Source organism: Chroicocephalus ridibundus, chromosome 2, assembly GCF_963924245.1.
Source record: "Chroicocephalus ridibundus chromosome 2, bChrRid1.1, whole genome shotgun sequence".
NCBI classification, from domain to species: Eukaryota; Metazoa; Chordata; class Aves; order Charadriiformes; family Laridae; genus Chroicocephalus; species Chroicocephalus ridibundus.
The window spans coordinates 48508772-48535465 of record NC_086285.1 but is presented as its reverse complement, the minus strand read 5'-3'; the positions used below and the strand labels follow the sequence as shown (position 1 = coordinate 48535465).

Sequence of the window (26694 nt, the reverse complement as noted above, 5' to 3'; positions counted from 1 at the left end):
GCTTTTGAACAGAGTTCAACAAGCTGACCTGCAGTGGTGTCGGCGCACCATCCATGAGAACTCTCTCTGGCAGTCCAGACAATGATTAACTTCTGTGTCCCCCTGCCACCTTTGCTCTGCACTAAGCTTCTGCTGGAACTCCAGAGCATCTGATTTTTGCCACAAAGCATCCTTGTCTCTGCAGAGATACAGTTAAAAGAAAGAAAAACACATAGAAATTATCAGTGCTGGTTTACTGTTAACCAACCATGCTGGTGAAAGCTTCCCAGTAAAAATTGATTTGGTGTAACTTCTGAGGAGCTTTCAGAAATAAAGACAGATCAAGAAACCTACTGAAGCTATAGGGAAGGGGCGGTGGGAGGGAGAAAAATACATGCCATGCACACAACTACATATTTTTGCAAAACAAACAGCAAATTAAGGAGGAGATAATATTGGGTGTTATATCTTTGACTGCATTAGGGAAATGCAAAATTTCAGCTGCTGATGAACTTGGCCATTACCTGTATCTTCAATTCAGGAATACAAGACTGAACCACACAGGCAGTACCCCTTAACAACCTAACCTAGGATTTTCACTTCTGCTTACTGTTTATTTTGATGCCAACCTGATAAGTTCTATCAAACGTTCTTCAAGGAACTGTTTTGTTCTTGTCAGGTCATCCAGTTCAGCAAATAACTTCTGGTCGCTGCTGTCTTTGTCTGCTGCCACCTTGCTGAGCTTCTCACTGTAATCCAGGACCTTCTCTTTTGCTTCATCAGCTTCTTTTTGGATCCTGACCAAATACAAAGCCAATTAAGAATCGTTATTAGCTCATGTGCATTCAAGTCTTCCCCATGGAAGAAAGGGGTCCTCCACCCTGATAAACAGGTAGTTTCAGTGAAATAGTTCTCAGTGTGCATATTTTTTATATCTCCCATTTTCTGCATCACTGAAAGTGCACACAGATCCGTTATCTGGTGAACACAGTCAGCAATCAGCAATTTCTTGGATGCCCTGCTCATAGCGAAGCTTATGATGGCTACCACACTGGGAATAAAATTAGTGTCCTTGGAAGCTAAGATCAGCAGCAGCTGCAAACAGAGCTAAACGGGGTAAGTCCTATAGCCGCAGGCTGCCCAGCATTTGCAGGTTGCACACAACAGGGCCACTTAACACAACATACTCCTCCATAGCTTTCATGTTCACGAAAGGAAGCAAACCAGTTTCTCACTATATTCTTCTAACACAGATGCAATTCAAAAACTAAAGGTTAAGACAACTCAGTTCACTGCACAGTCAGTGGAAAGAATTGTCCCCAGGAAGCTCCCAAGAATGTAAGCCTTGGCTTGACAATATGGTAATTTCAGTACTGTGAGTCCTAGAAATGGATCAAAAATGCTACAGTGACACAGCATGAAGGGCTGAGCTGGCCTGAACTCACTCAGCCAATTCAGCTGAATTCAGATATTCATATGAGTTAGATCAAAGGGCAGCAAGAAAAGCTTCTACAGGTACATCGGTGATAAAAGGAAGACAAGGAAAAATGTGGGCTGTCTCCAGAAGGAAACGAGAAACCTGGGACATGGACAACGCTGAGGTACTCAACAACTTTTTTTGCCTCAGTCTTCACTGGCAAGTGCCCTAGAAACACTGCCCAAGTCGTACAAGGCAAAGGGAGGGACTGGAAGAATGAAGAACTGCCCATTGTAAGAGAAGATCAGGTTTGACACCACCTGAGGAACCTGAATGTGCACAAATCCATGGGACCAGATGAGATGCATCTGCAGGTCCTGAGGGAAACTGGCAGATGAAGTTGCTAAGCCACTATCCAACATATTTGAGAAGTTGTGGCAGCCCAGTAAAGTTCCCACTGACTGGAAAAGGGGAAACATTACCCCCATTTTAGAAAAGGGAAAAAAGGAAGACCTGGGGAACTACGGGCTGCTCAGTCTCACTGCTGTGCCCAGTAAGATCATGGAGCAGATCCTCCTGGAAACCATGGAAAATAAGGACGTGATCTGAAACCAGCTTCACTAAGGGCAAATCGTGCCTGACAAATTTGGTGGCCTTCTATGACAGGGTTACAGCGTTCGTGGATAAGGGAAGAGCAACTGACATCATCTACCTGGACTTATGCAAGGCATTTGACACTGTCCTTCATGACATCCTGGTCTCTAAATTGGAGAGACATGGATTTGATGGATGGACTACTTGGTGGATAAGGAATTGGCTGGATGGTCACACTCAAAAAATTGCACTCAACGGCTCGATGTCCAAGTGGAGACCAGTGATGAGTGGCATTCCTCAGGGGACAGTATTGGGACCAGTGCAGCTTAACATCTGTGTCAGCAACATGGACAGTGGGAACGAGTGCACCCTCAGCAAGTTTGCTGATGACACCAAACTGTGGTGTGGTTGACACGCTGGAGGGAATGGATTCTATCCATCCAAAGGGACCTGCCCAGGCTTGAAAGGTGGGCCTGTATGAACCTCATGAAGTTCAACGAGGCCAAGTGCAAGGTCCTGCACGTGAGTCAGGGCAATCCCAAACACAAATACAGGCTGGGCAGAGAATGGACTCCGAGCAGCCCTGAGGAGAAGAACTCGTGGGCGTTGGTTGACGAAAAGCTCAACATGAGCTAGCAATGTGTGACTGCAGCCCAGAAAGCCAATCGCATCCTGGGCTACATCAAAAGAAGTGTGGGCAGCAGGTCAAGGAAGTTGATTCTGCCCTTCTGCTCTGCTCTCATGAGACCCCACCTGGAGTACTGTGTCCAGCTCTGAGGCCCCCAACATAAAAAGGACATGGACCTGTTGGAGTGAGTCCAGAGGAGGGCCACGGAGATGATCAGAGGGCTGGAGCACCTCTCCTATGAAGAGGAGCTGAGAGAGTTGGGGTTGTTCAGCTTGGAGAAGAGAAGGCTCCAGGGAGACCTTATAGCAGCCTTCCAGTATCTGAAGGGGGCCTACAGGAAAGATGGGGGAAGGACTCTTTATCAGGGAGTAACAGTTTTAATCTGAAAGAGGGTAGATTTAGATTAGACATTAGGAAGAAACTGTTTACTCTGAGGGCGGTGAGGCACCAGAACAGGTTGCCCAGAGAAGTTGTGGATGCCCCATCCCTGGAAGTGTTCAAGACCAGGCTGGATAGGGCTTTGAGCAGCTTGGTCTGGTGGAAGGTATCCCTGCCCACGGCATGGAGATTGGAACTAGATCATCATTCTATGATTTTGTACTGACAACAGTACAAATTGACTTCAGAAAAGATCAAGAATCATCAGTCTTCCCACAAAGACAGATGATATCAGCACAAAAACATAAAAATTTGGTTTTGATTAACCCATTTGACTCTGTGTGAGCCCATGCCTCATGAAGATCTATTTCGGACTGCTAGATAATCCGCACCACACAGGCCCAGGTTATAGACCATGGAAACACAGCCTGTGTTAGATACTTAAAGCTGATAAGAAACCTGACAAAGACATACAGGATGTGGTCCCATTCAAATAATTCTTACCGATTCCCTGAAACTTCATGGAGAAGAGAGAAGAAACAAACAGTCAAAAAGTGCAAATTTTCCATTCCTTATTAAAAACCCCCAGTCAATATTGGTTTGATTTTATGACTAACCTATAAGGTAAAAGGAGGTTGTAAAATGTCTTCAGTTTCATAAAGGAAAACATACAATGAATTTACATCATCAGCTAAATTAACAATACCAGAAAACTTAAACCTTGCATTCACGTTTGCTGTGTAATTTACATATTTCTCATCTTAACGTCCATCTGGTATTCCCCATCAGTGGCCATGCACTATTTGCCCTATATAAACCCCGTGACATATGCTACTTCATAAACCACAGCAATTTTCAATATGCTTCAGTTATGGGCCCCTTGCTTGGCTTGCAATTAACAGCTTGTGTAAGAACCCAAACTCCCACCTTTCCAAGAGTTGTCTCAGAGATGTCACCTCCTCTTCCTTCTGCAGCCGAGCAGTTTCTGATTCAGACAGCTGCTCTCTTGCTTCCTCCAGCTTTCTGGACAAACTCGTATTTGCAGCCTAGTGAAATAAATTAATTTATTTCCTAACATATGAAAACAACACTTTACCAAGCACTGGACAATTGCCAAGACACCTAAACAATGCTTTAAAAGAATCAGTTAAAGCCAAACCACCAATTAAGATGTTATTGTATAAGCAGACACTAATTAGTTGTGTACCAGTGACTGATTACTTCTGTCACACTGAATAAGGGAAAGACTCTAAAGTAAGACAGTATTAAGCCTCTAATCCATGTCCATGTCAGTTGAGCTTTAGCCTCCTTATCAAGGAAAATCTCTCAAAGATAATGGCAAAAGAATACGCCCTAAAAGTTTTTTCACCACCTAAAAGTTTCAAAAGAAAAAAAATAAACATGAGGAAAATGTTGTTTATTAAAGCTATATGAAATATGAAGGACAATATAAAAAAACCAAACTTCTTTCACAACTAGCCTGTCCAGAGAAGTCTGCCAAACTTGGAGTTCTCAAGGAACAAACCTAACTGCATCTAAAGATGTAAGTTTTTCTGCTAGCAGGCAGGGACAGGTTCAATAACATTAATTTTCTTTTTTCTGGATTCCTGATACCTCAGTACAGCCCTCCTAACTCAACTGTTTGATAAATGCATTGCAAAACCCCTATTTTTTTCTGGCTGGGTTATTTCTCAGCCAGATTAATTCTCTGATGCAGTGCTCCTTGCAGCCTGCAAACAGTTGGATTCACACGTGTGGCTGTGTGCAATGGGCATGCAGGGCCAAAGACAGACACCTTTTAAACCTGCACCCCCATTTAAGATGTGTACACATAACCAGGTATTACATAAAACCTGACTAAACATGACATATCCTAAGTGCTGTTGTGCTTTTCATAACCTCTGTTTCAGTGGCTAACTTTCAGCTGCCAAGTATTTTGTCTGCAGCACCTGTACTTATTCAAGGGCATTCTCAGACTCACCAGCCAGTCCTCAGAATTGCTGCCTGCCTTCTCAATTCTAACACTAATGCCCGCTGACACAAACACCTCTGTCTTTCAATCGGATCAAGCACCTACTTGTAACTCTGCAATCTCTTCCTCTGCAGCGTGCTGTTGTCGCCTCTGCTCCTCGAGTTGCTCTCTTACTTTCCCACACTCTTCACTGACAGCCTAGCAGAGAGATTGAGCCAGGAGTTAGCATTCTTCTAGCAGCCGCTCCTTCATCTACGAAATTCCCAGTACCACTGTCAAGCTCATGAAAGACAGCTAAAGAGACATCCAACTCATGGATTCAAGGAAACTCCCCTCTGTGGTGGCAGAACAGCTGTGTTTTACTGTTACTTGCTATGGGCTATTAAAGTTCTCAACAAAAAGAAGGGCCAACTGCAAAATGCTCTGGCTCAAGAGTGAGAGAGCCCAAGTAACACTGAGGTTTAAGAAGTCTTTATGAAAATGAAACGTAAATGAATGTACGCTATTTTCTCAAACTTGTGGGATTTTTGGATACCGCCAGTGGCATAAGCCTCTGATCAACTGCCAGTTTTAGACATTATCTCAGAATGGCAGAACAAACACAATAAAATCTTCAGCCTCTAGGTGTGCCGTTTCGCATATACAGGGCTGACTGGAAGCAAAACTTTGATCTTCTCAGCTGCTACCTTGAGTAGTTGAAAGAAAAATACATGCGGGAATTAACTGCAAAAATATCTGGTCTCAGTCTAAGTTTGCTTTCATCAAAATCAGTTTTAAGGAGTAGTGGGGTTATGAGTGTGGGGAACAGGTCCTGCAATGTTCCTACAGAAAAAGAAAAAAAAATCAGAGCTGTGACCATAGGGAACAGTTACAGAAGACACCACCTTCAGTGCCAATGTAAGAAATCATCGCCTTCTCCATTACTGTTTGGCTTTTCCATACCACATGGCCTCTCCACTGTGGGTGGATGGCCATACTATACATCTCCAAAAAATTGTGAAGAGTTATTTTACCTCAGATAGGCCTAGGTCATGAGTGTAGAGACATTTCCAGATTCCCAGGCTAAGGCTAGCTGCGTGCTAGTCTCAGAGCCTGACCAACACAAACAGTAGGACTTCACCCAGTAATTGCTGCAGCAGATGGTAAAGCAGGGGAAATCCTGCACAGCTCCCTCAGCTATAATAATCACATTAATTTACCTTGAATTTTGTCTGATAATTTAGAATCTCTGTGCTCATTTGAAATTTTATTGCAGATAGCTCTTCTTGGCTGGTCTCTTGGAAACTCTGTGCCTGCTTCTTTACTGTCTCCAGCTGCAATTGCAGACTTGGGACAGCTGCGGCACATATTTGAGCTTCCTCTAATTTCTCTTGCAGGCTCTTGTTCTCCTGTCTGAGATTAGAGATGTCAAGCTTCAGCTTCTCCTGTTGCTCTGCTGCCTGTTCTTCCAGTTCTTTGAGCTTTTCTGTGGCCTGGGATAACTGCTCTTCTGCATCCACCTTTTCAGAGGTCAAGGCACAAATCTGAATACCAAGTTCAGCCATATCCGTGTTGGTCCTGTGGAGGAGATCTTTGTTTTCTTCATTTTCCATTCTAGCAACTTCCAAGTACTGTTTAACCTTGGATAGCTCTTCCTTCAGGTTCAGGAAATTATTTTCCAGCTCAGCTTTTTGATAGACTGCTGTCTCCTGCTCTTTTTTCAGCACTTCTTCTCTTTCTTTACATTGCACCAGTTCTTGAACATGGTTTCTGTTGAGTGACTCACTTTGCTCTTTCAGCTGCTGAACAAGTGCCTTCTGCTCACTCAAAACAGTCTCTGTGATTGCCAGCTGACCTCTCATCTGCTCTCTCTCATCAGTGATCTGCTGAAGCTTGACTCGCAGGTCAAGGACTTCTGCTTGCAGTCTAGACACCTCCCCTCGGTTGACCTCCAACTGCTCTTCACTCACGGTCAATCTGGAAGCCAGCTCTTTTGCCTCCTTCTCCAGAGAAGCCGCCTGCTGTAGTTGGTGCTGTTCCACTGATTCCTTTTCCGATGTGAGGGATTCAATAAGCTTTGTCTGATGAAGGCATGTCTTTTCAACACTAAGCTTTTCTACCTCAAGGGTCTCTGCTTTCTTCCTATGTCTTTCAGCTTCTGCTCTTAGCTGCTCACACTGGCTCTCCATGCCTTGCAGTTCTGCTTCCTTCTCTGTGAGCTGTGACTGGAGACACTCTTTGCTTTCCTTCAAGGCGCCTAAGCTTTTTTCCATTTGTAAACTGTGCTGTTTGGCACTCTTCAGCTGTCCTTCAAGTGAAGCATAAGACTCCTTGGTGGTCTCTTCTCTTTGCTTTAGTTCTTCGTAGTCTGAGTGCAGAGCCTCTAACTTCTCCTCCAGAATTTGGCTTTGCCTCCTGGCATTCTGCAAGTCTTCATCCAGCTGTTTGTTCTCGCCCCGGAGTTTCTTCTCTTTTTCATCAACTGACACCAGGGCATCATCTATCTCACTCTGAAGCTGTTTCTCAGATGCCCTCAGCTTGGCTACCTCGGCTTCCAGGGAAGCTTTAGAAGCTTCCAAATTTTTCAGCTTCCCTTCCATCTTCTTCTTGGACTGCTGCAAATTTGCATTCTCCGCTTTCAGTTTCCCGCTTTCCTCACCCATTTCGCTCACTGCAGAGTTTTGCTGTTCCATCTGCTCCTCCAGCTCCTTGACTTTCTGGCTGAGATGCTCTTTCTCAGACAAGAGTTTCTGGTTTTGATCCTCAAGGCTACGCGCAGTCTGACTCACCTTTGTTAAGCGACCCTCCTGTAGTTCAAGTTGCTCTGCTTGCGACTGGGCTTCCTGCTTCAGTGCTCCTTCCCTCCTACCATACTCCTCCTCAAGTTTCTCTTTTTCTTTCCTTGCTTCCTCAAGTTTTTTTTCCAGTGACCCCACCTGAGCCAGCGACCCCATTACCTGGGTCTGGAGCTCAGCCATCTCCTTTCCTTTCAGGGTCAGGGCCTTCTGAACTGCATCCATTTCCTTTGCCATGGTTTCCAGGCTCCCACGCAGCTTTTCACTCTCTTCTTTGTAGTCAGCAGTGAGGCGATTGTATCTGGATTCCAGTTCCTTCTGTGCCTCTTCTTTCAGCTGCAGCTCCTCCCTTGCTGCTTTCAGCTGAGATGCATGTTCATCATTGAGTCTTTGCATATCTGCCTTTTCCTTTTCTATCTCCTGAAGCTTCTCTAACAGTGCCCGTATCTGTAGGGCAGAGTCACAGTGGGCTGTGGCTTGCTGTCCCTTTTCCTCCAAGGCAGCATCAACTTTTGCAAGGAGGTTGAGGTTCTTCTGTTCTGTGGAACTCAGCTTGGCTTTGAGCTCATCAATGCAAAGATCCTTCATAGCAACCAAAGCCCTAGATGCCTCCAGCTCCTGATTCAACACCTGCAATTTTGAGGCACAGTCTTCCTTGCTGGTCACCAGCTGCTCCAGCTTTGTTGAGTATTCCTTCTGCTGTTCCACTGCATTCAGTTCCAGTGACTGCAGGCACTTCTGCAGGTCATGAACAGTGCTCTGAGTGGAGTGTGAGACCTCACACTGCTTCTGCAACTCTGTGATCATCTTTGTCAGCCGGGAGTTCTCCTCGCTGTAGTTATTGCTCTTCTCCTTTTCTACCTGTACTTGTTCTTTCTGAAGGTTGACAGCTGCCTGGAGCTCCTGGTTTTCCATTTCTAGCTGGTGAATACGATCTTGAAGTTCCCTCTGCCTCAGCTCAGCCTGGTCAAGTTCTACACGCATCTCTTCAAAGCCCTCAAGGTGTTCAACATTTAGTGAACTATTTGCATCAGGGCTGGAAGGAAACTCTTGGGCCTAAATGAACAGAAGGGGAAAACCAAAAAGTTTAAGAAATATTAAATATTCATTTAAATGATGGCCTCAAATGAGAGCAAGTTTGGGTTCTTAACGCACAGTAATGTTGTATGTTGCATTACAAGATACCAACTTACAGAAAATGGGGCTTGTTTTCACCAAAAAAAATGAAAACATATCATCTGCAGGCAGTCTTCTGAATATATTTTTTTTTCTTTACAAGATTTGCACATTCAGCTGATTGAATCAGCTACTGGACAATTCCCTTTACTTTTAATTGAGAACTCGTTTTGTAGTTTACCATTTTAAGAGTCATAATCACCATAAAACTTCCAAGCTGTCTAGAACTATGCCATTAATTAAAAATCTACCATACCACATAAACATGTATTTGTAATTTGCTTACCTGCAAATAACTGCTCACTAAACTGCTCATGCTGGAACTGCGACTTGGGGGCTTCCATAAATATGCTGAAGATCCAAGCGAGGACAGCGTCCTCCTGTTGATCACACAGAGAAACAATATATAAAAGAAATCTAAGCACATACACAGATGTCATTCTACTCTTACATGTAACATTTATCTAGTTGTAACTACCACATACAAAAAGACATAACTGCATCTGGTGTCTGGGCCAACAACTACCTAAGCTGATGGAAAACAAAATGGGGATATCAAAGGCACCTATTGAAAGATCGTGGGGTTTGTTAGCCATGAGTTCCCACATTCCCAAGAACCAATGCATCTTCGCTATAAGAAATTGTATTGCTGTGTGGTGGCGGCTCAACCAGATGGTGGCAGCATGCAGCCCTGGAAAACACCCACTGCTACAAATGGATCTGGATCAGACCTACTAGTTTTTGTTACTCCCCTCTTTGGGGTGGGATCAGGCTGTAGTGACCGTATATTGTCATCTCTGCCATTGCTGCAAGTGAAGCACACTGCTTGGCTGTTCAGTCACTAGACGTCTCAGCTCTTAAGACAGAAGGATCTAAGAACACTTCTTGTGCCTGTGAAGATGAGAATAGCTTCGGATTGGGATTTGGGCCTAAACTGCAGGCACTGGAAATACTCCATTACAGAGCATCAACTCTGATCTCTGGTACACAGTTTATTGAAGGGAAAAAAAAGGCCAATTTGATGATAGACTAATATCCTGGGCTGAGTAACACAGGACTAATTTCTCTTCTAATGCTGGGGAAAACTCCACTTTTGGAAGACTCTAGTGTCTGAATTTGTGAAAATATTTACTTTATAGCCAGCTAGGCTATGTGGAATTCAAGGTCTCAGTGTTTTCAAGCCTTGCCAGGCACAGGGATGAGGAGGAGTGAGGCCTGGATATTTGACCCAAGCTGGCCAACAGGATTATTTCATACCATGAACGTCACATTCTATACAAATTAGAAAGTTTGCTGCATAGTTTCTCTCTCCCTTGATGGCGGCGGTCCAGAGAAACTCCTTGCCCCAGTGCTGGACCCCTGAGCCCTTCCCTTCCTCCCAAAGTTGTTGTGCTCGCAGTATCCGACATGTCCACTGCTGGGAGTGCATAGCTTCCTACTGATATAATTGTCTAATTCTTGTATATCTTATATTACTATCAGGATTAATACTGGTTCTTTAGTATTATTGTTAATTATTTAGTCTTATCCTATTAAATCTATTTATATTTCAACCCTTGTGTTTCCTTGCTTTCCCCAACTCCCCTTTCCAGGTGGGGAGGGGTCATCGGGTGATAGAATAATTGTCTAAACAACAATAAATTGTTAGGGGTTTTCTCAAACCATAACAACTAATTACATGGAGAAAGTATGACTGCTCTAACGCAAGTATTCCTACCTTCAGAACCAGAAGCTTTTACAGATTCTGTAGCAGGCAGGTATTTTATGTCCCTGTTAATATAAAACAACAAAGTATTTCTACCTTACCTGGCAAATGCTGGCCAAGCAGCATCTAAATCATAGCCTCTTGATGCCAAGTCAAACTGAACATCAGTGAGCTCATAGAGTTGACCCACAATGTCAGAACTCATTTTGGAATTCAGAAATGGACTTCTTGCATAGTACCAGTCACTTGAAAACAAACAAAAAAAAAGTAATACTTATTCATAAATAAAAAAGAAGCAGCAGTTTCACCCCACAACATCATTAGTCGTTACACCCCAGAAAAATTATAATATGGTATTCTAAACGCAAACTGAAAACAACCAGACCCAACAACCAACATCCCATCCCTTCGATGTCAATGAATCAAAGAGCTTCAATGAATTCCTCATAAATGTCTTTAAAGGAGCCCCTGCACAAAATATTTTTTGCTCTAGTGCTTGGGCAAAACACTGGCAAGACAAAATGCTATACACTGGGTAATCATACAGTAAATAACTGAAGGACACAATACATCAAAAAATGAGGGACAGAAAGCAGCAACCACAGTTAAATACACTGCAAATAGTTGGCTTTTTCTAAAAGCCCTACCGGTGCCCCTCCAACCAGCTACAAACTATCTTCAGTGTTGGTTGGCCAGGGGTAAGCTGTTCCTCTGTGTGACAATCCGGAGATGCTATCCAGGGCTTTACACAGCACATTTAAATTAATCCTCCCTTATGATGTACAGCATAGAAGATCAAACCCAGGATCTTCAATGCTTATAAAAATGTCACCTTTGAAACTGACATGTAGAAGCATTAGCACCATGCACTCCACTTATATTTAGCTGTAACAACTTTCAACCTTTACCAGCCTAAGATAGGTATGAACCAGTGATCCAGGCCAAAAGGTCTATTATACTTCCTATCCTACTACCAGCTCTCTAAGCCAATAATTTGGAAGGGTTTCAATTTCTTTCAATAGCTATTAGGTGATGTTGATTAATCACACTGAGCAAACACCCATTAGTTAACAAGGTATTAGTTAACTTTGCTATTCACCTGGTCACCTTGGTGTTCATAAAACATTGCTGTAAGGTGTCTGCTAGCCTTTGGTGAACCAGGGAGTAGCGAAGAAATGCTCTTCCTTTTCCAAGAGATGTTCGTAGCTGGAAGGAAGAAAACACAAGAAAAGAAAACTCTCAATATCATTTGTAATTATGTAGAGACATGTCCAGAACAGTCTACATATCGACACAAAAAAGCCCAAAAGAAGCCACTAGTTGTACAGCAAGCAGTAAGAACTGCCACTGAGAGACACCTTCTCCCAACACTGTGATTGGGTGGAATCTTTTTTTGAATGACAAACTTGTATCTACAGCTGTCTGTTGTCCACTTTATAATAATATAAAAGGCATCACAGGGCCAGTGAATCATCTAATATACTGAGTATATGAGTACAGACTATGCTAAGGGCAATTCCCAATATACCGCAAAATCTCAAAGTGCCCAGCAAAGCCAGAATTAACTGCTTAGATTACTTAAGACGTGTCTGGCCACAGCTGGAAGAGCTTTAGGGCCGATCTAGCCATAGAACAAAGATGTACACATATACAAATATACATGCCATGGACACAGTAACCCCAGATGATGCAAAAAGCCTTCCTTAATACTTAGCCCTTAAGCTGAACAAAATCTAATTCCTACTTCAGACCAAGAGCAGCTGCATGACTGAAATTAATGGATCTTTTTATGAAGACAGCTGTTAAACCAACAAGGGGGATCACAAAACTCAGCACTGAATTTTGTTGTAACTACTGACTCAGGGAACTGATGTTTTGTTTTGTTTTGTCTTTTACGGCTGAGCTATTTGTTGTCCTGCAAAATAATGAAACACTAAACAGTAATGTTTCATTTCTCCTTTCCATCAAAATAGGTAATCAATTTAGGAATGGAAAATGAAAGTGATGAAAAGAATTTCTCACCAGTCAGCCATGCTCCTAAATAAAATGCTGATCCAACTAACAAAACAATTATGTTGATTTAAAAATGGAGGCCAAGGAAAATATTAGAGGGGCTGAGGCTCTAGTGGGTTACTATAAATTTTGCTTGAAAAGGTAGTGTGAAAGAAGGCTTAAAGGCCACACGTGCTTTCTCTCCTTCTCATCAGCATTCCACTGTGGTAAAGTGAGAGCAACACCTTAACTCTCAGTTTCCTTGGGTTTGCTGTTACTGGGCTTTTGTGCTCAAGTAAGACACAGGTTCCCTGTTTATCTCAGCAATCTGCTATATACAAAAATCTTCCTCATAAATGGAAAGTTGAAATGTGGAGCAAAGGAAGCAACACCTTTTACTGCTTTTTGTTTTGAATTCTATAGGAGACAAAGTGTGAAATAACATGGTCCCCAAAGTCTAAGTACCCCAGAAACAACAGATTTAATTTGCCAACTGTTTTTTGCCCTCATTCACCCTTTAGATGTCTGAATATTTCTTCAGGAAGATGCCACCTTTGCCCTGTGCACAGTAGCTTAGAAGCATTTTTCCTAACCAGGCATATTTAGTGAATATGTTAAGAATAGTCAAAAAAACCACTGGAAGCCACTGAACCAACCCGTTCCTTACTCCCATTGGTTTATCTTTTTAAACCACAACGCCTTTTTTAAGCATGGAGGTACTAGAACAAATGTACGTGACAAGAAGTAAAGGAACATATTTACATATACGCAGCTACAAGTAGCCAAAGACCATTTGACTACGAAGCAAACCCATTCCACCTCCTGCTAGAGCCCTGCTAGAATTCAGGAGGGCAGGCAGTGTCCGGTATTGTTAGTGTTTCCATGTTGACTGCAAACACTGTAGCTAAGGTGCAATGTATGGCTGTAAAGACTTGAAAAGATGTGTATTCCGTGTGGTTACCTTTTGAAAGGCGAAAGGCCAGAACTCACTGCTCACCTAATGCTATCAAGGACAAGGCACTCCGTTTAATTAAGAGCTGGGCAGTTTACAGGGTATTCCTGTTTGCTTCCCTGCTCCACCTTTCTAGCCTATCATGCACCCCAATATTAAAAGTGCTGCAGGCAAAGCAGATGAGGAGGCATTCCGCTGTTAAATGTTTGACCATTCTTAAAAAGCAACTGCCATTACTTTTTCCTCCTTGTTCACTTCCATCTATGAAAGTCAACAAGTACAGTTCAGTAAACAAATAAATGACATTTGGAAACCTTTATGTTCTATCCAGCCAGGTACAAAAACTGGCTGCTGATTTCCACCTGTAATGAAGGGGAGTAACCAACATGTTTTTCTGTCATCTGTCATTTAATTTCTGGACCTGAGTCTGCCAGCTCAGTTATCTGAAATGGCTTGCTGATTTTTTGTAGAGTTCATATTCCTAAACCACAAGCTAATAAAGTTAGAAGTAGTCTTCCACAAGCTAATTTCTATGGCTGCACATAAATTGAAATAGAAAATATCCTTCTTACGAACAGTAATTTCTGATATCATGCTAACTGTTAAGCAGACAGAGGTACTGAAGAAGGAGGAAAAAGAAGAGCAGCCCTGACATGTGGGAATATATAGGTGATAGCATAGGCAACAGACTGTTGAAGGCTACAGCACAATCACCTTGGCAGAGAAATCAGATTGGCTACTGTTACTGAGAATTTAGGGGCTAGTAGCTACCCTTTCCTGCAGCAGCAGTCACTGACATGACTTCTCCAGTCTTCCTGGAAGCAGTGGGAAAGTCAAACCCAATTTCCATGGCTCTTCCCTGTTTCCCTTCCCAGTGGTAAAACAAACTGTAGCCTTTCCTTGGCTCGTTCACCTTGGAACAGCAGAATTCAATATTGCCTAAGTTGCTGAGAGGAGAAGGTGAGGTAGGGAACACAGAACCTGCCTCTGCTAGAGTATCAGGGCTCTCTTTCAGATGGCTCAAGACAACACTATCTAGAGCTGCTATGGAGGAATTGCTAATAGAACAGGCAAATCTGCTGTAAATAGTAACTTGCTAATACAAGTTAGCATTGCTCACAGATAACACAACTGAGCATCAGGACATTGGTGGCCAGCATCACCACACCACTGCCTCTTTTACCCACAAGGGAAGTTCTTCAAATTATTCTAAAGACTCAGACAGGATCAGCGCAGAAAGCTTCTCACAGCACTTATTTCACCCCTTAATTGAGCTGAAGACATAATACGTCTGTTACAAGATTAAGGTTTTACTACTATACCTAATAAAAACAAAGTTGTTTTTCCTGTTCATGACAGCTTACCCAAGGGAATAATGACAACCATCCCAAGCCATTACATCATGCTATTTGACATGGAGGAACAAAGTTGAGACAGAGATGAAACACTGCTCTCGGTCAGTCCTCCTCAACTCTACTGACCAGTTGAAAAGGTCTTAAGAAATGTCAAACATGGTGAATCTTTCGTCTTACTCTTAGAGCAAGTCCTGCCTTAAACTGTGCTAAAAATGGCAGGCTCTACCCTTGACTTAATTTTTCATTTTATTTAGAGAAAATGGCACTAAGTTAATGTAAAGGTGGGACGCAACCAGAGACAAACAGGACCATTCACTTGTGTAAGAGCTCTTCAAAATAAGTAAGAGTCAGGATATCTAATCCTATATAATTTAGTGCCCTAGTAAAAAGACTAACCTTGCATTTTTATATTTTACATGAGAATTAAAAATAAAAATTGCCAGCCTTTTTTGCCATATGTTAAAAGCAGTGTATTTTCTTTTGATTTCTGCTGCTCTCTGAAAAGACATACCAAAACACAAACCACATACTGTGATGCTTAACTGATATACTTACTTCCGTAATAGACTTGACAAAGCGGATTCCATCATTAGCTCCTTTGACTTTTGCCAGACAGTCACAGAAATAATCCCAGTAGTCTTTTCTGTTCCCCAGCAATGTGTTTTTTTCTTTCTGGTCAAACTTAAACAAGAAAAACAAAAGGTAGTGATAAAAACAATTATAAATATATATAGCTACTTGGAATTCTGTTCCTCTCCCAGCAACATGTGCCTTCATGACTCCTCTTAGTTTTAGCCAATGTATTCACAAAGGAAAAAGATATTGTACCACACTGATGCAATCCAGCAGTTACAAAAGCTACTTTACAGACAGTAACAGATAATAATGTTCTGGGTCTAGTTAAAATACAGACATCCATTCAAAACTGCTGAAACAAAGATTTGCAACAGATTCAGCAGCTGTTCAAGAGCAAGGAACTATGAACCAGCTGCTGAGAGACCTGCAATCAAGAGTGGCAATAGCACACATGTATATACTAGAAAAACATGCTCTAGCTAAACCACAATCAAAGCATCAATTCAGTGAAGGTATAGACTGCAGCTTGGACCATTCAAATCCCAAAGGATTCTTCAGCTTCTCCTGAAGCCTCTGCAACCCAATTAAAACTCCCTTGCTTAGATTAAGGCTAGATTAGCATGTCTTTGTTGCAATCGGTGACATGATTACAGTACACGTAGACACAAGATTACGCAAACTGAATTTCAGTTTGCCCAGCAGTGTCCCCTTTAATTTAAATTTTGAGGATGGCCAAAAAGCAGCATTCCAGATTAAAAATCAGCCCTTTCTGTTAAGAATTCCATACAATAAAAATGAATTTTTCAAAGTGAAATTGCTAAAAATTATGTAAATTACTCACACCACTATATTTGCACTGCAAACAGCTTACTAGTATTTATTTTGCATAAAAATGTTGTCAAGATCTCGTTATCACAGTTTTTCCAAGATAATTTAGCAGGATATATCTTTAAAATCAAGTTCAAATCTTTCAGATCAATAGAATAATGCCTTACTGCCTTTTGATTACATTTAGTTACTTTCACTTGAAATAAGTACAATAAGCAGCACACATTTCAACCCACTAATTGGGAAAAAAAAAGAAAGAGAGACTCAACTGGATATTTATAACTATTTGAGTTAAACCAAACACATGAAGAGGCAATAAGAGAAAACAAGGCCTAGCTCTGATGGTGGACTACATATGACACACATGACTTTTTACCTGTAGAAGGTACTCAAGTTTGTAGGAGAATTTTTGCAAGTTGACACTGTCATCTGTTATTGGTTCCCCTCCTTCTTTAAATTCTTTACTTAATTCAGTCACAGCATCTTTAAAACAAGACATCAAAATAGTTAACTAATGGAAGAGATATATAGCACTGAATTCATAAACAACTAAATAAATGGGGTTTCTGCCTGGATATTATGAATGTATATTCATTTTCTTTCAGTCCAACTGTCTTAACAACAGTGCAAAAAGCTTACTGACATGCTTGCAATTTAACACCACCTATAAAAAAAACAGAGCTCGAGTTATGCCAATCATCTGTTATACTGACTACTTCTTCCTCTTAAAAAGAGCAAAACTTCCTTCTGACACTTAGCAAAAACTGGTAACAGACAATTGCTAACTGGCTCTTCAGCAGAGGAAAGAGAAATAACTTTTTGCTGTCTCATGTGCACATTAAGGTATTGCCACAGGACAAACAGAATTCTGATTAGAAAGGACAAAGCATGTCATCTGCTAAAGGGGATCAGTAACACGAGAACAGTTGTTCAGTCAGCACATTTATCTTCTCCATGCTTTATTCAGTAAGGTTCAGCTTGTGCTGGTTACAAAACATCAATGGGAAAAATAATTTACATAAAAATAAGCATAAGCAACCTCTCTTCCCTAAAACCTACACCCATAGTGGGTGAGGAAATCTCAAGTCAAAGCAAACTCTGGTGTCTCCCTGGACACTCTGGACCCAAAGGATGTACTTCTCAGCATCAGAAATCACTGATTTTGATCTTGCTTTCTACTTGGTTTTGTTCTTTCATGTGTCTGAGTGACCCTTAGCTCCCAGTCCCACTTGGTCCCCTCTACAAATTAAAATCTCCTTGTTAGCAGGCACGTAGATCTCCTTATTATGTTACAGGAAGATACAGATTCCCAGCTATATCTGAGAATGTCCAGATGCATATCATACCTTTTATTTAACAAAAACTAAAAGGAAAAATATCTGGATCTTATTATAGGCAAGGACAGAGGATTAGCACAGAGACAGAGCAGGGAAACAGTTATGAATCTGCTGCCAATTTTGCCTGGAACAGAGCTGTGGAAAATGAGGTTGGCTACTGCTAGTGGAGGACAAGTCAGGTGCACAGAAAGCGTGTTCCAAAGCAACAACAACAGTAGATCCAATTCTCCAGCACTCTTCCTCTGGTTTAGCCTCCTGTTTTTTTCCCTTCCCACATTAGCAGCAAGTCCACACCAGCTTCCCATCAAGGGAGGGTCTAAAAATCAGGCCTTCTCACATGAAGTCTTGTAACAGCATAGCTCTAGTCATGCCAACAAAGTCCTAGCTCACACTGCACATGCCACAGACACTTTTTTTTTTAATTGTAAAAATTATTTACCATCTTGTATGTTTAAATTTGCAGGATTTAATAATTTTAATTATTAAGTGCTGCAGAAGGTACAGCACATCTCTCACAAAAACATCAGTCACGTCTCTGTTGAGCACATCACACACCTTGAACTATGTTGCTACACTTGCTGCACTAAAGTGTTACACAACTGAAAACACAACTCCTGCCCTCTGTTATCTAAAACATGGAGGCAGTCCAGCCTACAAAATTAATCTGTCAGCATGGCACTGTACCTTGCAAGTCTCTGATAATCCGCTGCAGCTGGCTTTCGCCACTAGTTGCTGCCATCTTGAAAACCAAAGGAGGTCCCCTTCTGTGCTGTTAACCTTTTCATCCATCTAGATAAAAACAGCAGAGTTCATATCCTTGATGACTGTTGGGCTGACTAAGATTATTCTTCTCTGTGACACCTGCAATTCTGTAAAAGTCAAAAATAAAATGAAAGTCGTTATCATCTCAAATGAGCAGAAGAAAGGTGCTTCAGCATTTTAGATCCTCTTTAGTAATGAATTCCCATAAGTCCAATACTTCCAGGAACCTCCTTTATATTTCCTTCTAGATCTCACTTTCCATTTCAGTTATTTCTTCAGTTACAGCTTTCAAAACTACTGAGTAAACCTCAGAGAGCAATCATCTCTCACCGGAGTTACACAGTTACAACACAGTTAGTCTTACAGCCCAGCTCAGGCTGGCATTTCGTGCAACTCATCTCGTGACCCTGACGGAGGTTCTGATGACACGGGACTTTCCCTGCAAAATCCTCTGCCAGATCTTCCCTACAGGCTGCAGAGTAAAAGGATACAATGACTTTTCCATTTCAGGAAGATGTTCAAGACACAGAGTGGGCATGGGTCAAGGAGTCAAAAATGGTGCATGTTTGATTCTCTGGCATTAAAGCATATTTTTAACTCATAAGAGCTACTGAAAGATTTAGTACTGGAAACTGGTTTTAGCCTGAGAAATATCTCTCATCCCCTCCTCAGAACCCACTGTTCCAAACACATGTAAGAGGACACTACTTTATTTTAAGCTCTGTTACAGCATCCCTGGATGTATAAATATACCTTGCACCACCTTCTTCGCCTAGAATGATAAGTGAGTTACACCTGGCACTCATAGAAAATCTTTCCTTAATTAAAATTAATGAATTTACTAAAAGCCTCAGACACTTTACAAAACCAGCCATGCCTGGGGAGCCAAACTTGCAAACACTATCCTGGTAACAATCATTCAAAAAAAGCCACATAGAAACTGCATAGAGAACTTACTAAGCATCCTGTTCAAAGGTTGTTTAGAACTCTGCCTGCAACGGCACAGCCAAATTTTCAAGCAAACACAACACCCAAAGTACTGAAACTTTAGCGAATTTGCTGTTACACTTCTGTGCTTTTGTTATCATCCAAGCTGAACTACGATGAAATTAAGTTGTAATTAAAATCTTACAAACTTTTGAAATACAAATGTGATTAAGTCTTTCCCAAAATAACTAAATTGGCATGGCTAAAGAGGTGTCTGAATGAATTGAATAGACCATCCTTCTACCCTATGTATTGAGATATTGTTTGGAAATGGTCCTGATGTGATCCGGTATTCTTTTCTTTTTGAAACAAAGCAAACCTTAACAAGCCATAGAGACAGAAACATGGTAAGTATAAAGAAAAAGCCTGAAACTAGGCTAATTAGTGTGTTTCTTTTAATACTTGTGTTTTGTTACCTGCTAGTTTCCATTTCCATATTTTGATGGCAGTTATTAAGTTATGACACAACTGTTGCTTGGAGCGTGTGCTGTCTGGGGAAGGGCCTTGGCCTGCAAAATCCCCATCACAACTGTGCTGCTTCAGGGAGAGAAAGCCAGCACAGTGTAGACCATCTGACCTTTTGTGGTGCCAAATACCATTTTTTACCTTAAATCAACAACATTATATACCCAAGATTCCTATCTTGATTCTACTGAGTAATCATATAAAGTACCACACTTGCTGGCAACTTGCTGAGTTTGGGTACCAATGAAAAAAAGCAAGAATAACAAACCCAGTGACTGAACATTTCCTTTTCTAGGCACACACAGTAATATCAGCCATATCTGTTCAGTTTGGCAACTGTTACAGAAAGGAGCATAAGTGAGAAGACTGTGCAACATGGGCCATGACAAGCCAAAACGTGTGGCTAAGCCAAATGCTCTTCTTCACACAATGGGGGAAAAGAGCAAGGGCCAACAAGGGGATCCTGCCCATCCTTCCCAAAGGCCAGAACAAGCTCCAATTCAAGGCTCCAGAGGCACGAAGACTATGCAAGAGGCATGCCAGGAAAACAGCAAACAGGCCAACTGCAGGTATGTACAGAGAGTCTGGAAGAGATGGCATTTGAGCCCTTATTTTGCAACAGCCAGCGGGAAGCAGGTCATGGTGCATCCTGTGGCAGACAGGTGCAGCATGGAACCTCATCAGGTGCTAGCTCCCGGCAGACCGCCCAAGCAGAGATTTACTGGGGGAGGATTAACTTGGCTTAGAGTTGCCCCAGGTCCACTAGCACTGCGTAAGTTAGTGTGTTTGCCCAGACCCAGATAAATGACTACTGCCTGCACAACACTTCAGTGGCACAGCACAAGGGAAGGCAGTGTGTTCCAGTGGGTTGATCCTGTGGTGCCAAAGCAGCCCACGATATGCATCTTTATCCCTGCCAGGATCTCCTAGGCAGAATGCAGGAGCCTTGAACAGAGACAACTCAGCTGGAGGCATGTAGCTGCACAGCCCACTCCTCTTCCTCATCTCCTCCCAATCACCCCTTTCCTCAGTACAGGGAACAAGGTCTCACAGCTTCCCCCTTCCTTGCATCAGCGTGCACCCATGAGGTACGCATTTACTCCCTTCGTTTCCCAGAGGTGAAGGGAATCTTTCGACCTGGGCTATCGCACAAGGAGAACGTGTTGAAGCTTTTTCTACCTGTCTTCTCCTCTGCAAAACGGAGAGGAAAGGTACTCTCCTCCATGGTCTTTCCAGAGGTGTTCTTAGAAAACAGAATCCATCCCGCAGAAAGGTGCAGAGCTCTCACTTCCTATGGCAAAGAAAGCCAAGAACCTACCTTAACGGGTTTCCCAAGGTTTCAAAATAGGAAGAGCTTCTGTAAACACCTGATCTAGTCCTTCCTGATCACAGAACATTTTGCACAGGATTATTTAGAGCACAACCCTGTTCCTCCAGCATTTCCTATCCTACGTCTGTAAATATCTACTATGTGAGAACAGCATGATACATGTGTCAGGCATGAGTGACCTGCTTTGGGTAAAAAGCTTTTTTAGGTGATGCATCGTTACCTCTTATATAATAGCATTTGACTAAGGCCAGTGGCATTAGCTTGCACAAAACTGCAGTGCTGCCGTGACATCAGTGCAGTTACACTAAGGACCTGGCACAGGACCACGGCAGAGGAGGCAAGACAGGGCACGTCATCAGTCCCTCCTCGCACTCTCGGGCCCTGCCTGCTGATGTCTGAAGGTGGCTGCTCCCTCGCCTGCTGGCATAAGTACCAGTGTGGGGGTGACAATCTGCTTTACAGCAGAGGATATCCTCGAGATTAAAGAAAGAAGCAGGAGTGAAACAGCCCACTTACAGGAAAAGAAAAGATTTACCTGAAGGGGAGTGAGACGCATACAAAACAGTAAACAAAATTTAATGATTGTAATTAAATTGGTTAGTGGGGTAGCTACAATGACCTACTTTTAATCTGATTTCATGGAATTTCTCTTTGTTACTGTAGCCACGTCTGCATCTCCAGGAGCTACACTTTTTTTAATTCATGGGTCAATTTTGGCCAATCTTGACAGAACCTAGAGGTCTTCAAAATATTACACTCCTCCATGTGCAATCAGAACAGGAAGCTGAGAGGAAGTCCACAAGTAGAGCTTTTCTTCATTGATAAAAGGGCTGCAGTTAGAACCCTGTTATAGCCTGATATCAGAGAATCCAATCCCCACCCAACTGCATTTTCAGCATACACTAAGAGCAGAGCTCTCACTGAAGACTTGGGGTAATTCAGTTAAAAAGTAAACCAAGGTCCATTTCTTTCTACTGCTTACGGAAATATTTCATGTTAACAGAACTACTTTGGTTTAGCTACTCCAAACAAGGGCATTTCATCACATGGCCCCTGCTGGTATCACAAGACCTTTAATTATTTAGTGCCCACAATTCTGTACCTATTCTAACACTCTATATGAAACAAAACCGGCAAGTGAGGATATTGAGCCAAATCCTATGTTCGTGAGTCACAACAATTTTAACTGTCTTATTCCCTTATGCAATGTGAACACGATTTGTCCCATAAAAGCAGATACTGACTGATAACTGCAAGGCACACTTTCGGAAAGCGTGTAGAAAAAAACAACCTACTTGGTCATACAGTTGGCTACAAGACACACTGACAAAAGAACACTGAGCCCAAACCTCACGGCAAAGATGAAGTACCATGAAAAGGAAGTCCCTGCCACTCAGGACTGTAACACTACTGATTCAGTTAAACAATTTCATTCCAGCAACTGTCTGGAAAAAGTACTTTGTACTTTGTTGTTGCAGGAAACATAGAGTCCCAGTGGAATTTACTGCAAATGTGCTGCTAGCTTTTCTCATTTTGTACCATGTGGGTACATAAAGCTGCACATCCATAAAGCTAAAGAACTGTTTGCTGGAAATGATGGTCTGAGATGAATTGCAAAAAAGACAGCATGACTCTTCTGTCCCATGCACCCATTCATGCTTTTACTGGGCAACTTCAGCCCTTTGGGCTTTAACACTGCATATAAATATATGTGACTGATAAAAATGCATGCTGGACTACATTAAATAGGATGATTAAAAACAAAAAGCAAGCACAGCCTGAATGTCAGCTAAGGTTTCCATTTGGAGTTTTGAAGCTTGATTCCATTCTGAGAAGTGAAATTATCTTGCTAAATTAATCTTCCCCCTTCGTTTTCTACAACAACAAATTTCACATTTCAATTACAAAAATATGTTTTGGGGGGAATATTTTATATTTCTTTCAGTACTTCAAACAGGAGATCACGTTGGATGGATGCTGGATTTCCCACACACTCATACACAGAAACCTTGTTTTGAAGTGTTTGGGCGTATAAAAGTTTAGTAACGAAATGCATCTTGCAGAAAATATGTGTCCAGAAAAACAAATTCACAGACTACCATAGCATAGCAGAAGAGAGTAACTCTCTGCATAGAAACATTCACATATTTTGCAAATGCCTGGTAGAAAAGTCGCATGTTCATGGTCAGGGACTCCTTACAGTAAGGCTCTTTTGTGGGGAAACCTCTTGTGCTCTAGGGGTATTTGCATTTTACAGCAGAAAAACACAAACTAATGACATTCACAAAATACTGCTTGCACCCTTAACCTGGCAGGAGAGACTGACACAAAACCATCAGTAAAAGTTTTGTATAATTTTTTGTGCAAACTTCCCTATTTGATGGACAACTGGCCTGCAATCCCCCTCTATTCCTTGTTTTTGCAAACTGTTCTTAGAAAAGGATCAAAACTAAGGAAGAGATACAAGTATACAAGTGGCAGATAAGAACTCCATGAGACAGAGTTAATTTTTAACCCTGAGAGGGGAAAGCTGGTAACCTGAAAAACTTCTTTTAATGCTGCACCTACTGAATTGGACCTCCGATCTAAGACCTGACTTAAACCCCTTTAAAATGTTACACTGAACTTTGCCAAACAGGACAGATGCTTTAGACCAGGGACACAGTTTCCTGATTTGAAGAATACAGTGCTTTGTCTCTGTTATTCCTCACATCAATAACAGTTGAACAACACAAACTCAAATAATCACTTTCCGTAAACAACACGGGGATGAGCTTGTACATATCTCACAAAGACAACCCTGTCTCAGCCCCAGCTTATGACGAAAGAAGTTCCCTGTTTGAGGAAGCAGTCAGTTCACAAGGAGAAGAGCACTCTTCTGATAACAGGAATTGCACTAGTATCGCTCTTAACAAACTCATCTGCCCTTTTTCCTAAGGACACGCCAGACCTTGCTCCACGTCAGGAATGCTACACCGTGTTTACTAACATCCACAAATTAACCTAAGCATAACTCTCACAGAGTCTTGCTTCTCTTCAGCTACTCTGACCCTGTTTCACTCCCCCTGAGGAAACACACTTCTAACCCCTCAGTGTCTGTATGGCGAGTTGAAAAGATATTTTTCATTTAAAAGTGAAAAGCTTTTTTTCCCCTTTGCACTCTCATTCTACCAAGACATTTTCCCCATATCCCTGTGTACCCTGCCTGCCACAAAACCTGCTCTTTCCCTCCATAGCTCACCCAACCAACTATTTAAATCTCTTACACGTTCTTCAAGCCAGGCACCCGACGCTCGGATGCTACTCTGTGGAGGACCATGCAGATACCTACAGAAATCACAGAATCACAGAATGGTTCGGGTTGGAAGGGACCTTAAAGATCATCTAGTTCCAAGCCCCCTGCCATGGGCAGGGACACCTCCCACTAGACCAGGCTGCTCAAAGCCCCATCCAGCCTGGCCTTGAACACCTCCAGGGATGGGGCATCCACAACTTCCCTGGGTAACCTGTTCCAGTGCCTCACCACCTTTACAGTAAAGAATTAGAAGACTTCGAGCTGCAAAGGAACATTGGTAATTCATGACATTCAACTTCCTCATTGTACGAGCTTGGAGTCTTCAAAAAATCTTGTTTTTCAGGTCTCCAAAGCTGGTCTCTGAGCCTTGTTAACTTACTCAGCAAGCTCGGCTTGACTAAAGCATCTCAGCCACCTCTGAGCCTTCAGGAGAGCTAAAAGCAAAACCATTACATCCAAACTCTGAATGAGGGCTTTCCTTAGCAGGATTTTTTACCTCTGTATCTACCGTTCCATACCGTCCCTCCAAGCCGAGGTTTCAGAAGTACTTGAAAAGGCTGCCTCCAACTAATGGTTTTGGGAAGTCTGGCAGGTGAGTGTGGAGATTTGCCCAGCTGTAGCACTCCATTCGTCCTCCATTCAGCCAACAGCAGCGGTAGCTCCCCAGGGCAGCTCCTGGCCTACATGTAGTCCCCAGTGAACCAGCAACAAGCAACACTGAAAATTACAGGTTTTGGCCACGCACACGTCGATCAAATAGGAGGCGAGGCAAGCACATTAAGCAAAAACCACACTGAGAAAACCCAAACTGACAGGCCACTGAGTGAATCATGCTACTCCAGAGCCACCAGCAAAAATTCTTGTTTTCTTTCCTCTGTAGCAGAAGGCAAAGAGTATTTCCTCTCTCCCTCTTTTCTCACAGGTTTTCTAGGGAAGGTCACCATTTTGGCGGAAGGGGAAATTTCAGAGTTACAAACCCCAAAGACTTAAAAGCCTTCGAAGAGAGGCCTGTATGAGACTGCCACCGCTGAGCTGGTTGGGAACAGATAGGCTCACAGATGATGCAAGCTTGGCATGAGCCCAGGTATTTGGGAACATTCTGATCCAACCTGTCCACCTTCAAAACCCAAGTTGACTTGCAGCCATAGCAAGACCTTTCCTGTGCTCATCTCCCTTCCCACCAGTAAATTAAATGTCATGGTGGACACACTGAGGGGTTAACTGTTTACAAATATCTTTGCTGAGATCACTATACCATCAGCAACCGCAGAATACTGTGATGGACAAAAATATTAAATCAAAGGGAAAGGTGTTACAAGTCAAGGCCCTGTGCAGGAACAGTTTCCCAGCGGTATTCCAAGCCCTGAGATTAAGACACTCTAAGTAGAAGGTTCTGCTCCTTCTAACAGTGCTACAAACTGTAAAGCCTTCTTCGGAATACACTTGGGCAAAGTATTTAAACTTACTACTATTATAGAATTTTTGGACACAAACAGCCAGTACTCCCTGGACAAACCGGATTTACAAATCAAAAATAAGAACTAGACTAGATACAAGTTGCTAAAAAGTTTCCTTGCACTGGCAAAACCAAACAGAAAAAAAACAGTAATATAAATAAATAAAAATAATAACGGGTAACAATAGAAAAACATAGGGCTTTTACAATTCCCTTCAGTTTAACAATCTCAACAACATATAAAGAATAGTAGAAGGGTTCAGAGTTTGACAAATAGGCAACTGTTAATTTTTAAATGTGATCAACTAAGAGAACAATTTTCAGCAGTACTTTTCCTTGAGTCCACCTGATAATTTCTGCAATTTTACCCACACTTTTCTTCAAATTTTGAATAGTTTTCTCTCCCTAGTTGTTCGTTTAGGTCTTGATCCCCTACCGACCAAGTCTTAGCGGACACTGGCCTCCAGGATGCTGGTACAAATTCCTATTCTTTTTATGTAACCCTCTAGCAGTGGAGAGAGGGACTGCAAACACAATACACCCTTTCACTGTTATGAGATGGTGTACATAAGAGGGTCCTTTATACATGGAAACCAGGCTCCATAACTAACTAACTAACTGGCTGGCTCTTCAGAAGTAGTGGTGAAACCACGTCCACAGCAAATGCAACAAGAAGCACAAAATCGACCATCACTTGTTTTCCACCATAGTATCTTAGATACAACTTTTTAACTGC

General features: G+C 42.2%; 1 protein-coding gene across 6 annotated transcripts in view; it reads right to left on the bottom strand.

Moving 5' to 3' along the window:
• FYCO1 (FYVE and coiled-coil domain autophagy adaptor 1) overlaps window positions 1-26694 on the bottom strand; it is a 55381-nt gene that overhangs the window by 26981 nt on the left and 1706 nt on the right. For 5 of the 6 annotated variants that reach the window (XM_063325335.1, XM_063325337.1, XM_063325338.1 and 2 more), the window contains exons 2-12: window positions 18348-18532; window positions 16703-16809; window positions 15478-15603; window positions 11723-11829; window positions 10725-10868; window positions 9205-9298; window positions 6168-8798; window positions 5074-5166; window positions 3924-4042; window positions 609-776; window positions 29-178 (exon numbers count right to left, since the gene is read on the bottom strand). In XM_063325335.1, the coding sequence (XP_063181405.1) occupies window positions 29-178; window positions 609-776; window positions 3924-4042; window positions 5074-5166; window positions 6168-8798; window positions 9205-9298; window positions 10725-10868; window positions 11723-11829; window positions 15478-15603; window positions 16703-16809; window positions 18348-18402 (3794 nt within the window). In that variant the 5' untranslated portion in view covers window positions 18403-18532. The remainder of the gene's footprint in view (window positions 1-28; window positions 179-608; window positions 777-3923; window positions 4043-5073; window positions 5167-6167; window positions 8799-9204; window positions 9299-10724; window positions 10869-11722; window positions 11830-15477; window positions 15604-16702; window positions 16810-18347; window positions 18533-26694) is intronic. The other variant, XM_063325341.1, reaches the window with a different exon arrangement.